The sequence below is a fragment of the Leucopleurus acutus genome (assembly GCF_964270905.1).
Source record: "Leucopleurus acutus genome assembly, chromosome: 21".
NCBI lineage: Eukaryota > Metazoa > Chordata > Mammalia > Artiodactyla > Delphinidae > Leucopleurus > Leucopleurus acutus.
In genome coordinates this window covers 17508946-17527792 of record NC_139163.1, presented here as the reverse complement: position 1 = coordinate 17527792, position 18847 = coordinate 17508946, and the positions used below count along the sequence as shown (strand labels likewise).

The 18847-nt window shown below is 37.9% G+C and overlaps 2 protein-coding genes across 8 annotated transcripts in view; one reads left to right on the top strand and one right to left on the bottom strand.

Moving 5' to 3' along the window:
- VPS37A (VPS37A subunit of ESCRT-I) overlaps positions 1-2330 on the top strand; it is a 38459-nt gene extending 36129 nt beyond the window's left edge. The window contains exons 11-12 of the mRNA XM_082863875.1: positions 106-186; positions 1733-2330. Coding sequence (XP_082720001.1) covers positions 106-186 — 81 coding nt within the window. The 3' untranslated portion in view covers positions 1733-2330. The remainder of the gene's footprint in view (positions 1-105; positions 187-1732) is intronic.
- A 6999-nt stretch (positions 2331-9329) lies between these two features.
- Positions 9330-18847, bottom strand: part of MTMR7 (myotubularin related protein 7) — a 100878-nt gene continuing 91360 nt past the window's right edge. For all 7 annotated transcript variants that reach the window (XM_082863777.1, XM_082863778.1, XM_082863776.1 and 4 more), the window contains 5 exons: positions 17061-17110; positions 14869-15069; positions 13114-13254; positions 11652-11778; positions 9330-10938 (listed from right to left, as the gene is read on the bottom strand). In XM_082863777.1, coding sequence (XP_082719903.1) covers positions 10576-10938; positions 11652-11778; positions 13114-13254; positions 14869-15069; positions 17061-17110 — 882 coding nt within the window. In that variant the 3' untranslated portion in view covers positions 9330-10575. The remainder of the gene's footprint in view (positions 10939-11651; positions 11779-13113; positions 13255-14868; positions 15070-17060; positions 17111-18847) is intronic.

Genomic DNA, 18847 nt, shown 5'->3' with positions numbered 1-18847 from the left:
ATGTCAACAAGTTAAAAGATTCTTACTTAGAATTTTGTCAAATTTAGCTAGTAGTAGGAAGATTACTGGAGAAGTGACTGGTATTTTAAATAATTTGTCTTCTAGATTTGCCACTGTAGAAGAGCCAAGGAAGAAAAACTTCAACAAGTGATAGCAATGCACAGCCAATTTCATGCTCCACTATAGGTAAATTGTATTCTAGAAGGTTTGAGTCTTCAGGCTATTGCATGGCTATTTTTAATGAAGTGTTCTTACTAGTGTTTGTTCAGCCAGCTTTAAGCATAATACTGTCGTTATAGCTATTGTGCTATATAACATGTAGAATACTTTATATTAAGCATAATGTTTTATGCCTAAGCATATAACCAGTAGAAATTGTTTGCATATTTTCTCAGTATGATATTGGCTTAAATGAATTTTTTTTCAGTATTTGATAGCTACTTATGTAGAGTTTAAACTGTAATTAGTTCCTTTCTCTCAGCTGGTGTGGGGAGTATACCATATTAGTTGACATATTCCTCAGTAGTCTCTTTTGTCATTTCTTCCTTTAAAATGAATTTCTGCTCTGTCTCTTTTCCATCTCACATCAGGATTATTCCAATAACTTTCTGACCAGTCCTCTGACTTTAGGGTTTCTCCTTCCTGCTCAGCACTGACAGAATGATCTTCCTAAAATACCACTCTGTGATAACATTTCTCTGCTCCAGGACCTGCAGTGAACCCCTAGGGATGAGAAATGCCAAATTTCTCTCGCTTATATTTTAGATCATCCATTTTAATTTTCCATTTTCCCCTTATGTTCTCTCATGTCATGTTGTTTTTTCTACCACCATATCTTTGTTCATGCTCTCACCTGCTCTCAGGACACTCTTCTGTTTTCCTCTCCATCTATCTTGTTTTAGGAATGACCTGGTGGCAAAGACTAGCTCCCACCTCAACAACTTTAAAAGCTTGTGTTACTGGATAACGCAGGGAAACAGAGCCAAAATGCAGAAAAGTACACCTCAGTCACCTGGGAGTGAAAACACGACATGAGGCCATCAGTAACCAAAGCAGCTCCTCTTAGACCCTTCCCACGACTGCTTGTTTTTCATTTTTGCATCTCTCTTCTTTTCTGTCTCTCACTCCCATGTGCTTTCTCACTTGCTCTTCAGAGAGCTTTCTTTGCTACCCACAGGCTTGATCATATCATGACAGTCCAAACAGCCAGTGGAGACTGACAAGGGTCTCACCACAAATTCAGGGAAAGAGACTGGCCCTGCATAGACAGTGTGCATCCTGACCTCAGCAGTTTGACCTAGAGATTGGTGTCCTGTGTTCATCTGCCCGCTCTGCTGGGCTAAAGGAGTAGACTTTGAGAAGGGAGCATGGGAGGTTCCCTTAAAAGGGATCAGGCTACAGGGAGGGAAGTGACAGGCATTTCTCAACCCCCATTCAAACTCTCTGCCCCTTTTCTCAATCTAGTTCTCCTTAACATTAGTAGCAACATTGAATTGTTTTATTTTACAAATCAGACTGTCAATCCCTGAGGGTAAGGGTTGATTTTTAATATCAACTATGCATTTCTCAAGGTTGAGAAGTAAGTGGGCACTGAGTAATTGCTTACTGACATGAGCATGCTAGAATCCTATCCCTACCTCTTTTCCCTCATAGTCAGATTATCTTCTTCTAGGTAAATCTTAATTTATCATCTTAAATTAAATCTTAGGTTTTGATTTTCTTTTCTTTTCAGATTTTCCTGAAAACATGAACTGCCAAGAGAGGAATGGGACACAAGACTAAGCACATTTATATTTATGATTTGCAAATTGGCATTTCATTACAGTGGCTGAATTCATAGATACACTATATAGATTGTATACAGAACTGAGACTGATTTTGTACAGATTAGAATGATTGCTATGATCTTTGCTTTGAGAAATTTTTCTGCACTATTTGCACTAAAAATGTTTATTTGTTGTTGATAAATCCTATCATATTTAAGTTCCACTGCTGTTCCTCTCTTACTATTGATTTAAATACCTATGCATGTAATTTTAACTAGTTTCAATATTTTATAAAATTACTTCATTTAAATTTGTCATTTTAATTTGAAACTGCCTCATTGCTTTATCAAGAATGGTTTCGATTTTTTCCTCTCAACCTTTTTTGAAAAATTACCATTTCAACTGTAGAAAAACTGTTATTCTTCCTGTTTCTTTCTGTATGATAAAACTTTCAGAAATAATTTGTTTTTAAATATTCACAGTGTCAGGAAACACCAAACCTGCCAATGTGCCGTCTCAAGGAAGTAACTTTTAATTCATACAATAAATCAAAAGAGTAAACCAGCGTTTTTTACTTATTGTTGTCTTATTTTTAAAATTAAAGTTGCACTTAAGAGGCAATACAGGTAAATAAATATTTTACCTAATAGAAAAAACTGTGTTTCATTTAAAATAGTCCAACATAAACTTTCATAGTAACTCTTTTTTTTTTTTTTTTTTTTTTGGCCACACCGCACAGCTTGCAGGATCTTAGTTCCCCAATCAGGGATTGAACCCGCATCCTCAGCAGTGAAAGCGCAGAGTCCTAACCACTGGACCACCAGGGAGTTGCCTCATGCTAACTTTGTAAATATAAGTATCTGCTGGGTTTGTGGTTAGATAAGGATATGCTAAGTTCCTCATGTTGAAGTTTAAAACAATATTTTTGTTAATAAATAGTAAATTTAAACACACAAAAGTCAGTGAATTTTTCTGACCTTTACTGTGTTAGCTTTTCATAACAGAAAAGCTTTAATAATAAATTAATATTAATTTTTAGGCAGTCTAGTTTTTAATTAATTTAATTGGATTTTCGCTTTAACTTGTACTGTGTTAAACAGTTTGCTTTTATACTACTTTACAGAATGAATATATTTTATGGGTAGCTGTGAAAGCTAATTAAGTAGAAAATCTTGAACTAGATATCTGAGGCTTGGTAGAGTATCCAGATCACAGAACAACCTAATGACAATTTTTATTTAAACTTCATCACAGTATGATTGCCATTCCAAACACCAGCATACGGTACAGGTGTTTTCTTTTCTTTATTCTTCTTTCTATACATGTTTTAGCAATAGAACTTTAGGAAAAACAAAATTTTCTTAGACTTGAATAATACTTAATACTTAGTCTATGTGTGTGGAAGGGCAAGTATTCACACGGACTATAAAGATATAATTTGGGTAAAGAAATTAACTTTTTTTAATCACCTGTCTTCCTGGTACTGTGCTAAGGGCATGCCATTTAATCTTCAAAATGACCAGACGAGGAAGGTATTATTATTCTGGATGTGTAGATGAGATAACTGAGGTAAGTGTTGCAAATTTGTGGCAGTCTTCTGGGTATTCAGGAACCTTTCCTTACTGTAGTGGTCACAGAAGCTTCAGCTTTCCCAGCAGTCACCACAGTGGAGGACATGGTAGTCCCAATCTTCTGCAAACAATCAGGAAGCTTTCTGAGAAACCAGGCTGAGCCCAGAACAAGAGGCCAGCAGACCACAGCCATTAATTCATTTGATCTCCTAATTTTATTAAGCCCCTACTAAGAATGAGGCGCTGTGGAAATACTATACAACGATGACTCAAACATGGTCTAGGTGTTTAGGTACTTATCTACCTTTTCCTTCACCCAAAAAAAAAAAAAAAAAGTCATTTTCTTATATAGTAGATCTCTTCTACATAATCACATAAGTAATTCATCTCAATGTTTTTTATTCTTTAAACTTGAACTATCCCAGTTTCATTCTGTACCAGTTAACATACCTTGGTTTCTCCTTTTAAAATTAATTTTTTAGATAACCTCCTTACAACCCAGTCATTAATAAGAGGAGTCTGATCATCATTACCTACATTTAACCGACAAATCAGGTCAGATAATAGGTCATATAAGTCATCCAGGACGGACAATAGTCTGCATTTGAATATGTATGCATTTTGGTTCTGTTACTACAATAAAAATTTTAGTGACTTTTCTTTAATCTTATGGATATATTATTTTCTTCTTAAAATTGGCTATATTGGAGAAACAGTGCCAGAGGAAGAAAAAAAAGCCTGCCAAAGCAGAGATTCTGATTTTACTTTAACACATAATAGAAGACTAGATGGAAGTCACAATAGTACAGAAAAGCTGAGGAGTTATTAGATAATTCAGAGTAGGGGTTTGTCACGGGTAGAAATTTAAAGGCTAACATCTCAAAAATAGAAGAAAGTTTTCTGAATAAATGTGATACGTACTAAACATAATGTTTCAAAGTTGGAAGATTTTCTAGGAATAATTCTAGACTAGGAAATTTATATTGAAATAGAGATTGACAGGTAAGTCTGATCATAATTCATATGTGCTTAAATTGAAGGACAGCTCAGATTCATTTTTACGGAAAGTAAACTAATCATGTGCTCTTAAAGAATAAAAACCTATGCCAGGTTTTCCCTTCTCTTCACCTTCCTTTATTCTAAAAAAGTTGCTTTGTTGACTGCTGAGTCATGATCAAAATGCTTATCTACTTCATATTATTAAAATTTCCAGAAAATCAATAATAAATCACTTGAGCGCTAAATATTACTAGTTGGGAAGTAATCTGTCTTGAGTCAGTTTTACATTGGTTTAAACCAACTGCTCTAAATAAAACAGTTCCTTGATCGATGTTTGATTTAAAATGAGAATATACTGTTAGAGATTTTAGCCTTGTTGGATTGGCCATGCTCTTTTAAGGCTCTGTCCAGCACAATAAAGTTTTAATAAGCAATAAAGGTAACCTTTTTTAAATAAATTTCAGTGTTAGGTTAACTTATAAGTAGTCTAAATGAACATATGCTTAAATTATGTTTTGTAAAATATTTGGTGTGGGGCTGAAAAAAAATTTTGTGTCTGATGTGGAAAACATTCACATTAAAGAACTAAATTTTAAAATATCAAAGATTTATAGTATTTGCTTTTTAAAATAAATGCATAGTTCTGTTTGGTATAGTTACTGTGTTATTTTTTTTTAATTTGTTATTTATTTTTGTAGATGTATACTGCCAAATGGAAGAAATTAAAGTCTCATCCTCAACATGAGGCAAAGAAGTTTCTAGAGTTGATAATCAACTACAAGAGTGGTATGAAGTGAGTTATGTTATAAAAATGCAAAAGCTATTACAACTTATCCTAAGTATCATTAACAAGGTATTCCCTGCTACAGAAAGTTTGTACCTTTTGACCACCTTTCTCCAATTCCCCAACCCCACCTCCACCTCAGGTTAACCACAAATCTGATCTCTTTTTCTCTAACTTTGGTTTGTTCGTTTGTTTGTTTTAGATTACACATATAAGTGAAATCATACAGTATTTGTTTTTCTCTGACTTAGCATAATGCCCTCAAGGCCCATTCATTGTCGCAAAAGGCAGAATTTCCTCATTTTTTATGTCTGAATACTATTCCATGGTGTGTGTGCTTTTTTATTCATTCATCTGCTGGTGGACAGTTAGGTTGTTTCCATGTTTTGGCTATTTTAAATAATGCTGCTATGAACATGAAGGGGTACAGATTACCTTTTCGAATTAGTGTTTTCATTTACTTTGTATTCCCACAAGTAGAATTTCTGGATCATATGGTAGTTCTATTTTTAATTTTTTGAGTGTCCTCCGTACTGTTTTCCATAGTAGCTGTACCAGTTTATGATCCCATTAACAGTACACAAGAGTTCTCTTAAATTCACATTATCACCAGCGTTTCGTATTGCTTGTCTTTTTGATGTTGGCCATCCTACCAGATGTGAGGTGATATCTCATTATGGTTTGGTTTTGATTTGCATTTCCCTAATGACCAGTGATGCTGAGCATCTTTTCATATACCTGTTGACCCTTTTATATATCTTCTTTGATAAAAATGTCTACTCAAGTCTTTTACCCATGTTTTAATTGGATTTTTTTTTTTTTTGCTGTAGAATTGTATGAGTTCTTTATATAGTTTGAATATTAACCCCTTGTCAGATATATGGTTTGCAAATATGTTTTTCCATTCCATAGGTTGTCTTTTCACTTTGTCGATTATTCTTTGGCTGTGCAGAAGCTTTTTAATGTGATGTAGTTCTACTTACTTATTTTTTATTTTGTTGCTTGTGCTTTAGATGTCATATCCAAAAATCACTGCCAGGACACATGCCGGTGAGCCTTTTTTCTGTTTTCTTCTAGTAGTTTCATGGTTTCAGGTTGTACATTTAGGTCTTAATCATTTTGAGTTCATTTTGGGTAGTGGTATAAGATAGTGGTCATTTCATTCTTTTACATATGACTATCCAATTTTTGCAGCACCATTTATGGAAGAGACCATCTTTTCTCCACTGAGTATTCTTGGTTCCCTTGTCAAATATTAGTTGACCATATATGCTTGGGTTCATTTCTGGGCTCATAATTTTGTTCCATTGATCTATTTGTTTTTATACCAGTACCATACTGTTTCGATTACTATAGCTTTATAGGATAGCTTGAAATCAGGAAGTGTGATGCCTCCCGCTTCGTTCTCCTTTCTCAGTATTGCTTTGGTTATTCCGTGTCTTTTGTGGTTCCATATAAATTTTAGGATTGTTTTTACTACTTTAAAAAATGCCACTGGAATCTTGATGGGAATTGCACTGAATGTATAAATGGCTTTTGGTAGTATGATCATTTTAACAATATTCTTCCAATCCATGAACTCAGGATGCCTTTCCATTTATTTGTGTCTTCTTTGATTTCTTTCATCAGTGTCTTGTAGTTTTCAAAGTAGAGATGTTTCACCTCCTTGGTTAGGTTTATTCCTAAGTATTTTATTGTTTTTGATGCTCTTGTAAATGGGATCATTTTATTTCTTTTTCAGATAATTTCATTGTTAGTATATAGAAATGCCATTGACTTTTTATGTTGCTTTTGTATCCTACAACTTTACTGAATTTGTTAATTAGATCTAACAGATTTTTTTCGTGGAGTCTTTAGAATTTTCTATGTATAAAAACATGTCATCTACATACAGAGACAGTTTTACTTCTTCCTTTCAAATTCTGATACCTTTTGTTTCTTTTCCTTCTACTTTGGTCTACTTTGTGGTCTACTTTGTTGAGTAGAAGTGGTCAGAGTGGGCACCCTTATCTTGTTCCTGAAATTAGTGGAAAAGCTTTCAGCCTTTCAACAGTATGATATTACCTGTGGGCTTATCCCTTTTGGCCTTTATTATGTTGAAGTATATTCCTTGTATACCTAATTTGTTGAGAGTTTTTATCATGAATGAATGTTGAACTTTGTCAAATGCTTTTTCTGCATCTAATCAGATAATTTTTTCCTTGCATGCCAGGTATAAATCCCAGTTGATCATGGTGAATGATCCTTTTAATGTGCTGCTGATTTCAATTTGCTAGTATTTTATTGCAAATTTTTACATCTCTGTTCATCAGGGATATTGGTCTGTAGTTTCCTTTTTTGGTAATGTTCTTTTCCAGCTTTGCTATCAGTGATGCTGGCTTCATAAAATGAGTTTTGGGAGTGTTCCCTCCTCTTCAATTTTTTGGGAAAGACTGGCATTAATTTTTCTTAAGATGTTTTGTGAAATTCACCAGTTGAAGCCCTCTGGTCCTGGGCTTTTCCTCTGTGAGAGATTTTTGATTACTAATTCAATCTCTTTACTATAATTGGTCTATTCAGACTTTCTATTTTGTCCTGATTCACTCTTGATAGTATGTTTCTAAGAATTTTGCATTTCTTCTAGGGTGTCCAGTTTGTTGGCATATAGTTTTGCATAGTACCCTCTTACAGTTCTTTATTTCTGTGCTATCAGTTGTAATGTCTCCTTTTTCATTTACAATTTTGTTGATTTGGGTCCTTTCTTTTTTCCTTGGTTTACCTTTTCAAAGAACCAAGTCTTAGTTTGGTTAATCTTTTCTGTTGTTTTCGTACTCTCTATTTATTTCTGCTCTAATCTTTGCTATTTCCTTCTGCTAACTTAAGGCTCAGCTCTTCTTTTTCTAGTTCCCTAAGGCGTAGTTAGGATGTTTATATGGGATCTTTCTTGCTTCTTAATGTAGGCATTTATTGCTGTGAACTTCCCTCTTAGAATTGCTTTTGATGCATCCCGTAAGTTTTGTTTTGTTGTGTTTCCATTTTCGTTCATCTCAAGATACTCTTTATATCCCCTTTAATTTCTTCTTTGATCCATTGGTTGTTCACGAGAGTTTTCATTCCGTATGTTTGTGACTTTTCCAGTTTTCCTCTTGTTATTGATTTCTAGTTTCATACCATTGTGGTCAGAGAATATACCTGGTATGATTTCAATCTTCTTGAATTTACTGGCTTGTTCTGTGGCCTAACATATGGTGTATCCTAGAAAATGTTCATGTCCACTTCAGAATGTGTATTCTGCTGTTGATGAACAGAATGTTCTGTATATGTCTGTTAGTACATTTGGTATATAGTGTGGTTCGAATTTGCTATTTCCTTATTGATTCTCTCCCTAGATGATCTACCCATTGTCTAGAGTGGGGTATTAAAGTCCCCAACTATTATTTTATTGCTTTTATTTCTCCTTTTAGCTCTGCTAGTTTTTGCTTTATGTACTTAGGTGGTCTATTTTTGGGCAAAGCATCTGTTTGAGCACTGAGGGGGAGGCGAGGGTCATTGGCTGAGATAGCCTGGTAGGACTGTTGGCTTGGTTACCCTCCCACCCAAGTGAGGCTGTAGGATGGGCTTCATGGTTGCTTGGATTCTGTGATGTTACTAGACAGTTGGGACTGGATACTATACTCAGCATTAGGTGGGGCTATGAAATTAGCTTCTCTGCCCTGGTGGTGCAGCAGGATGGGACACAAGGCCTGCACAGCTCATTGTTTGGGGACCTGAATCAGGCAGGAGTGTGCACTGAAGGTGCAGGCCACCAGTCTTGCTCTGCAGACAGGGAAAGTCACAGGCTGTGCTCTCTGTTCAACTGCCACTGTAAACGGGGCTGTTGGATGGGTTATGCAGTTTCCCATGTGTTCTGGTAAAGCTCCCTGGTCAGGCAGGCTGATGCATGTTTTCAGCAATAAGTGGGGCTACAGATGAGTTTCCCTGCTCAGGCACCGTGGGAGAAGCAGCTCGAAGGTCACTAACGCTGTTTGTTCGTGGTCTCAAGTCAACCTGTGCCCCAGGTTCCCTGGCCAAACAGGGCCACTGGCTTTGCTCTCAGGGCAGTCAGCTCTGTCCACTCGCTTCTCAGCTCAAGCGCTGCTGGGGTATGCAGCTTCCAGGTGTTCTCACCACCCCCCCCTATCGGGTGGGGCTCTCTGTCTTCTGCCAGCGGAGGACTGAGAAGGCCCATTTCAGGCAGCTCCCACATCTTCCTGAACAGGCTTTCTGGTCAGTAGGGGCCAGGAGCCACAGTCTACAGCAGAGGCGCCATGGCTCAGCTCTTCTGCCTGGGTGTGGGCAGACTGGACTCCAGGGCCAGCAGCACGTCCCCTCGGGAGCCCAAGCTAGGCAAACCTGCGCCTTGTCGCATTCTCTGGTCAGACTGCACCACCGACCGACCGGACTCTGTTGATGAACGGGGCTGCTGGCTGAGACAGCTGTGTGGGCTCTGCAGGCAGAAAGAACGTCGATCAAACAATACTAACCAGTCACACGGTTCCTAAGGTAACAAATGACAGAACTTACTCCACGTGGTAAACAGACATGAAAACCAAATTCTCTAGTTCTTACGTGACATCTTCTCTCATTGAAATGGTGCCCTGTGACTTTATACAGTCATACTTCAGGGATCAGGCTGGTGGTTGACCCACCCTGTCCTGGTGATGTGGCCTCTGGAGTAGTAATAAAAGGTTATTAAAAAAGAAGTTAATATGATCCAAATTCATATTTAAGACCCAGAGAGTAAATGTTGTTTCTACTTTATTAGGTGGTACACTGGTGTTAGAGAAAAGTGTGTTGTAAGTCTTAGCGTTTTTTAAATAAGGAGCAATATGAAATTCCAGGAAAAGGCAACGAAATTATAACGATTTAAAATATATTACCTAAGAGAACGTTAAAGTGAACAATAAACCTGAAAGATAAGCTTAAGAGCAGTTACAGAGCTCATCAGTTACAGAAATATGTCTATTAGCCATAACGTGTTCCATTATTAGAAATACTGATAACAGGAAGGAAGGTAACAAAATATTTTAGGAAACAAAATATGCATCTGGAGGTGAAATAAGGGGAAAGACTGAAGTGATAAGTGTGAAGAGGTCAGGGCACTTTCTGACCAGCTGCAGGCTATCAAGGAAGATTTGCATTGATAACCTCAGGTGATGGTAGAGGTCATTGCTCTGTGGTGAATGAAACTTCTTCCACAGTCTAGAATGATTTTCAAAATGGGGAATCATTTTCCTTATACTTGTTTGATAAAAGAAATGGCTACTTCCTGTTCTTCAACACCTGAAGGAACTAAAAGTTGGGCTTTTTTCTTTTCACTGCTACATTTTATAATTCTCAAGGACCTGTATCATTTGTTGGGCTACTTTGTCATTTGAAATTGCACTGTTCCCTTATTTCTGGAACGTGTTTCTGTGTGTCCCCCCACGGAGGACCTTCAGGCCGTGAGAAACACGGCCTCGTCCGAATCCCGGTCCTTGCCGCTGTCCTCACTTGGCACACACTCCCCGCCGCTGGGGGAGCGGCAGCTCAGATCCTCCACCCCAGACTCTTGGTCACTGTTGGCTGACAGATCTGGGTCTGAGCTTTTCAAATTGTCTTGGGTTAGAATCAAAGCAGAATCTTCATCGCCCTGTGAAGGGCTCCTGGATGGAAATGATTTCATATTCCCGCTGTAATCCTGGGGAGTGTTGGCTGTGCTGTTGTCTGAGGTAGAAAACCCTGAGTGTCTGCTGGGTTCACTTTGTTTACTCTTCACTTGAGTGCGATTTAACTGGACTTTCTGAATCTTTTCCAGCCTCTAAAAAAGAAACAACAATTTCAGGGAACGATCATAAATCATGTATCTTTTTTGTATATGCATGCCTAAAGGTATTCATTACCTTCCAGCTGGGTATAATGTTAAGAACATGGGATTTAGATGGACCTGGGTTGAAAACTAGACTTCATGACTTTGGACAAAATAATTAGATTCTGTGAGGCTTGCTTTCTTCATCTCTAATGTAAGGATGGCACTGCCTTAGCACAGGTTTTCTATAAAATGCAGAAAACGTAGCATAGGTAGAGCACCTGGCATCCTTCTTTCTGTATCTATCTGGTTTTACATAATGATTTTCATCCTGTGAACTCAAAATACATTTTTTTAAAATTAGGAGTGAGGTGTTCATTATCTAATTTTTTAAATTAAGATGTAAGTAGCTCACCCTCTTAAAGTGTACAGTTCAGTGGTTTTTAGTATATTCACAAGGGTACACAACCATTCACTACCATCTAGTTCCCTAATATTTTCATCATCCCCGAAGCAAACCAAGGAAGCGAGCCAAGCCAGATGTCTGAAACGTATCAAGTGCCTATAGGTAAGTGCTCACCTTTGGGGGCTGTGTTTCCTGTTACCCACCAGCTAAAAATGTGAAATGGCTCTGTTGCTACATGTCACACATCCCGAGTCATGAGAGGCTTTCCCAGAGCAGTGATCGTCACAAAATACGGTTAACAAGAGCAAGTGTGTCTTACTTCTTCTAGGGCCTCGAGTTCTTCCTCCAGCTGCTGGGTTTCCTCCTTCACAGCCATAAGGTAATCTGTGACCGACTGTCGGGGCTGCAGTCCCTTTTCAAAGCGGTTATACATTCCACTCCAAAATCTAGAGAGGACAGCAGCGCTTCATGAAACACCAGGTCACAATCTGTATATCCACATCCTCGAGTCTTCTAAGGAATCTTTCAACCCACAGTCCCACCGTCCTAATAATAACCAAATGCAAAGCACAGGCTCAAAAAAGCCACTTTACTAAGGCGATAACTTCATGTTGATGTTTTCATTTTCTTGAATCAGTAGACTTCTTTCGGGGAGAATAAATTCATGAAGTCTACTTGTACGGATGGTACTGAATTAGTAGGCACATAACATATTTTTCTAAGACTGAAGGTAGTACATGTTACCATTTTCTTTCTTTCTTGGGCTTAAGAAAATGGCTCTTAGTTTGGAAGTCAACTTGAAAAATGAGTGTTTGTATTAACATGCAGAATCTTTCAGCCACAAAGGGAGTCTTTTAAATTTGAGGGTTTTCGCTTGTTTTTATCACAACCACCAAAAATTTACATTTGCAATAAATCCTCCCTTTTTTATCCTACACAGTAAAGCATACTGGAATGCAAATGAGAATACAGGTGCACTTTGCTTTACTGTGCTTTGTGGAGATGGCGTTTTTTACAAATTGGAGGTTTGTGGCAACCTTGTGCCAAGCAAGTCTATCAGCACAATTTCTCTAACAGCATTTGCTCATTTTGTGTCTCTGTGTCACATCTGGGTAATTCTCAGAATATTTCAAGACTTTTCAGTATTATTTTCTTTGCTACGGTGATCAGTGATCTTTGATGTTACTACTACTCACTGAAGGCTCAGATGATGGTTAGCATTTTTTAGCAATAAAGTGTTTTTAAATTAAGGTATATAACATGGTTACATTGTTTTTTAGACATAATGCTGTTGCACACTTAATAGACTACCGTATAGTGTAAACATAACTTTTATATGCACTGGGAAACTAAAAAATTGATGTGACTCGTTATTGTGGTATTCACTCTCTCGCAGTGGTCAGGAACCAAAGCCACAGTATTCCTGAACGTAAGCTGTGTCATGATCACTACCTAAACCTGTGATTCCACATTTAACTTCTAAGGTCCTCTCTCCCTCCCTCCCTCCCTCCTTCACTTTTAAATAGACTGGAACTTACATTTTAAGGATATCATTACTACAAAACATTGACTTCTAAAGAGAATTCCACATTTAGGGGGGAAAAGAGAGAGAAGAGGAGAGACACTGGCAAAAATGCCAGATGAGATATTTAAGCATCTTCCTTCAGTGTGTTTGCATCCAAAAAAGCCTTGAAGCTCATACACTTCAACTTCCACATGGTAAAAAGTGCCAGAATCTAAGTTCATAGCCATACTTGTTAAGGTCCTAGAGGTTTACATACTTGTACATGAAGTTGCATGGCGTCGTGGGGAGATGGAGGGTTCCCTGGGTCTGACTGGGATCATCTCTAAATAGAGGGTTCAGGTAGTCACCCCGATTCTTCCACAGGTGGGCCCATAAAGAGTATGTTCTTTCTTGAATTCTGTTAAAAAGAAAATAAGCCTGAATATAGCTTATCTTCATTCTTACAAATAGTAGACATGTAATATTAAAGCTGGAAAGGGATCAAAAACTGTTATCTGAACATCAGGTGTCCCTGTTCTCTAGCAGGGAAATTTGCAACCTGTGTCTTCATGGTACAGCAGGAGAGCTCTGTAACAGTCTTGACTCCTCTGCTGTCCGTACTGGCCTCAGCAAGATGCTTGATCCCTCTGAGTGTAAAATAAAACCACAAGAAATTTTTTGGAATTTTTCCCCAAATAGTCGTTGGATTTTTATTATTTGCCAGGTACTATTTAAATGCTGCACATATTTTCTCTCCTTTAATCCTCACTGAATTTCTATGACATTTGTCCCTTTTGCTAATCTGGCCCAACAAATCACAAAACTACCTAGGAAAACACGTGAGCTTAAAGGATGTACTCTGCTACTTTTAAATCATTACGATTTATTGGAATTAAAGTTCCTTAGAGAAAACAAACTAGTACCTACTGGAAAAAGTCATTTTCTTTCCATTCAGGCTCTATAAACTAGTAGAGTCTTTTATTTGAACTGATCATTTCCAAAATTAAATCCGGTATTATATATACCACACTTAAAGTCATTTTATTTTATAAAAATTTCAAAAATGTTCTTTGATTTGCAGCTCTTAAGTCACTTTGTGTTAAGTTTTTGATTTTATAAAACGTCCACATTCATCTACTTTTTCCCTCTCAATAAAAAGCAATCCAGTTTTAATCTGAATAAGAGAGTGACCTGAGTTTCTAATTTACTTTCCCAGTTATACAGTAGTCAACCTTTATCCATGAGATATATGTTCCAAGACCCCCAGTGGATGCCTGAAACTGTGGACAGTACTGAACCCTGTGTATACTGTGTTTTCCTATACATACACACCTATGATACAGTTTCATTTATAAATTAGGCATAATAAGAATATCCAAAATGCCAGCATCACTACTCTTGAACTTTGGGGCCATTATTAAGTAAGATAGGGGTTACTTGAACACAAGCATTGTGTTAACCTCGACAGTCAATCAGATAACCGAGAGAGCTACTAAGTAAGTAACAGGTGGTCCCAGGCAGGATGGAGGGGGGCAGCACAAGATTTCGTTGTGCTACTCAGAATGGCTCAGAATTTAAAACTTATGAATCGTTTTTTTCTGGAATTTTCCATTTAATATTTTCAGACCACAGTTGACCTTGGATAACTGAAATTATGGAAATCGAAACCATGGATAAGGGGGACTACTGTACTTGCAATTCTTATGACAGTATATCCGCCAAAGATGTCTCTTTCGTTTTAAATGCAAAAATTGCTTTCTCTGACTCCAAGAAGCTTCCTTTCCATCATCAGTACGTGAAGTCTACCTATACCTACCTGTCTGTGGACGCTAGGCAGGAACTGGGCAAAATGGACTTGTACCTATCTTTGTCAGCTGATGGCATTAAACTGTTAAAGTGACGTCAGGAAAAAGAAAATAACTTTACTCTGTCAGTATAGATGTGTGGGTAAAAGTCTTCAAAACTGTGGAAGGCCATCTGAAATTCTCAGTCACAAACTCTTTCGATAAAAATTAAACACTGAAACACTTACTTGAGTTCTTGTCTCTCCTTCTGGCTGTTACATAGGAAGTTTCCAAACTGGCAGGAATAGATGTGGTGTTGAATATGAATCAAAAACCTCTCATTAAACTCAAAGGCACAGGGAAATTGTTCCATTAACTGCCAGACGCACTCAATGAACTGGTCAATAACTGGAGAGATTTCTTTGGGATCACCATCTAGGTTGCCATATCTGTAAAACAAAGTATGAGAGACGTTACGGCAAGGTTTTTGGGGGTTTCTTTTTCTGTTTGTTTTTTTTAACTCGAAAGCTATAAATGCAAAAACAATCATAGAAGCAACCCTAGTTCCTAAACATCTTATCTTATAAACCTGGAATGCAGAAGAAGTGGAAAAACATAACTTTTTAAATTCTAATGTCAAAAGAAACTTTGTAGTGAAGGTCTGGGCAGAGAAGGGACATGTTGACGTTATAATTACAAAAGAAAAGTGTTAGTGCATTCAAGGAGTCTTTCCATGGAGAGAGCAACCTTTCATTCAAACGTGCGAAGTACATCAGAATTTCTGAAATAAATCTTCCACTTTAATTAGTGACTGGGGGGGAGAATGGGAAGAAACTCCTAAGCAACTTCAGAGTTTTTCGTTTTTGCGTGGTTTTGTTGGGAAGAAAAGAGGAAGAGAGACAGCTTTAAAAAAACGGGTTCCCCAAGTTTCTAGGGATATTTCCATTTCTAGACCAGGGTTAAACCTTGTCCATTTATTTCCACGTGACCAGATTCCCATATACCTTTATATCTCTCGTATCACTGTTCTCAAGAGTACATCAGGAATCTCCTCCCTCATGTTTGTATTGATTTTTAAACGAAGACTGCCTCGTCCTTTACACTATTATGTGAATTTCAGAAAGAATCCAAAAGGGTGATTTGGGTGCCATCAAATACAGAATAACAACATAGAACCTCATCTTCTCAGACATGGATAATCAGCTTGAGGAATAGGAAGGAGCAAGGATCGGTTTAGTAGTTTTTTCCAGGGTGGAAACATTAGAAACTGCCTGGAGACCTCTCAAAAGGCTTAGTCCCACTCACCTTTGGTCGCTTTAAAAAGGGTTGCCCAATATGTTCTTTCCTCACAAGACACACATTAGCCATTTCTGTATTCTTTCTGCCACAGATCCTCTACCTCAGAGATCCTAAGTGCCTATCAGACAGTCGGGGGAACCCCCAAAATTGAAAATAACAATTGATTGTAAGGTTACTTAATTGTTTGGGGGCTTTAATTTTCTCATTTGTAAAATCGAATCACTGCTTTCTGGGAAAGATAATTATAAAAATAGAATTCCAGAAAACCACATAATAAATGCTCAAACAATCAAAAATGTATATCAAAATCTCTAAACTATTATCAGCATACTGCCTAAATTTTACCTCTAAAAGACGAGACCAAACCAGCTACAACACGTAACATTCAGGGATCAGAGACAGCAGAACACCAGTCAGACATTACCATCCACACTAACCAAATGAGGCCAGTAGCTTCTGTTTATTTAAAGCCCAGTAGATGGGCTAGTAGGCAAGGAGCTGGGCTATTCACATATACAGTTTTAAAAGCCTTGCTATAACCCCGTGGATTAGGGAGGGTCTCCCCTTTAAACAGACGGGAGGCGAGTGCTCAGAGAGGACAGATGCCCAAGGCCACACAGTAAATGCCACAGCCTGGATTTGAGGCTGGATCTGTTGGGCTCAAAGCCTGGGCCGCTGTCCTACATTAGCTCTCCAGAGACGCCTGGGACACAAATGCCGCAGGATAAGCCCAATTTAACTCCCCTTGTGGAAGATCAAAGAAAAACTGTTCCACAGGCATTTCACAACGTGCAGCTTAAAATGAATATTTGCACTTCAAAAATGGAATAATTTAGTAAATCAAATGTGTGTGGAAGGAAGGGAGTGTCCATCCTTTCTAGGTCGATTAATGAACAAGCTTCTGTCTCTTCTGGAAGAACTTAATATTAGTTAGTTCTGCTCAGTAAATACCAACCGCTCTCGAGTTAGAACTTCTTTATCTGTGATACATATATTCAACAAAATTTTAACTTCCTGAATAAGGTACACAAGGAAACTCTGAAAACAAGGCTATTTTCCCCCACTCAATTGAGAACTTCAGAAACAGTTTATCTCTTTTATCCTAAACATTCACTACAACAGATTTTAAAATATTTCTTACCTGTGATTAAATTTGTGACCAAAGGAAATCCAGTCCTTTTCAATTAATACCTACACAAGATAGAATATAAATATCATGGAGAGAAGCAAATGAAGGAAAATAAGAGACCAGCACCAATAATTCTGAAGGATTCTGAATTCAGAGGTTCTTGGAGCGGAAGTCACTCTCCTCCGTAACCTGCACATGAACACTCACTCACTGTCCATCCCTATACAGATGCATGTCAGAGGGCAAAGTTGAAAGCCTTCCATAGGAAAAACAAGAGTGGACATACGAAGATGTAATGCCACCACCCACAGAGTGCTTTCAGTGAGCACTGTTCATATTGCTTCATGTATGATCTCATTTCATTGTGGGGTAGGTATCATCACTCTCATTTTAGAGAGGGGGAAACTGAAAGAGAGGTTAAATACTCACCAAAGATCACGCTACTGGCAAGTGGTGGATGCCACCTCGTAACCGAGCTCCAGAAACCACAGCCCATCTAGCCCAACTCAACCAACAGGCAATGCTGCTTGTCAATATAATAGCAAATACTAACCGTTTTACAAGAAACAATTAGGGATGTTTTCCAGTGATCTTCAGTATACTTTAGAAGAATTCTAGAATGATGAGGGCCTGGAACATATTAGAAGTTTCAGCCCTGCTTTGGAGTTAGGGGTAACATGAGTTTATACTCTCAAACTGTCTGGATTAAAAAAACAAAAAACTTTTTAATCAAATACTATAGGATAGTACCATCAATATCACCAATGCTCTAAAACAGCCAGAGCTTTTCCCTTAAAAAAGTAAGGATTGGTTGAAGTTTGGCCTTGACAACTGCCCGGTGGTGTGTGACTCAGCCTCCCCACTCTCCAGACATAAATGAAGGACTCCAGCCCCCAACCTCAGTCCAGGGGAGGGGTCTGAAGCAGGAATGTCACCCTGAAGTCTCAGTGCTGTCACAGGCGATAGGAAGTTCTCTGACGCATTCAAAACAAAAGGAAAGAAAAAGCCCAAGAGTGGAAACCTGCCACTTCTCTCTTGTCCCCAGAGTGTCAGCTGATAATACTCGATAAAGGATCCCAAGCATGGATTCAGGATCCTCTGAAGCACTTTCTACCAAATCATGATTCAAGAGGCAGGAACCAGTAATCTCCCAGCCGCTAGGAAGTCCCTGCAGTCACTTTAAGATTTTGGTTCTGGCTTAGCCAAAGCTTCACCCTTCCAGGCAACTAACACAAATATTCTGCAGTTGGAAGCAACATGTCAAGCTTTGATGCACCTCTAAAAGGTGCAAAGTCTAGGAGAGGATGCACCCAGAATTTCAGCAAGGAATGCAAAAACATTGTAAAGTTTTCAATATTCTCTGGATATCCAGAGTTGTGAAGGACAATTTAAAATATAAAAGCAGTAAGTGAAAACACTTTTTCCTATAGAAAGGTTTTTCTCCAAATATTTTTTCTGGAAAGTGTTTTCTGTTTTATAGTCATGTTACCTCAAACTTGAAAATATATATCAAACTTGAAATATATTTATACAAATGAGGTATAAAACTATTTTACAAACTGCTAAGTAGATATTTTATATTTATATTTATAATAGCATTGATTTGAATTGGTTCCAAAATCCCAGAAATTCACCTTATTCCAAGCCTATTTCACCTTTTCCCCTTAATTAATCATGCTGATCTACTAAGAGAAAAATAATGTTGAGGAGGAGGGGGAAAAGTTGCCAATAGTTGTCAGAAGAGAGGTCCATTCTGTCCAGGCACTGCGTGCGTTGGACAGTGGCCAAGCGGCCACACT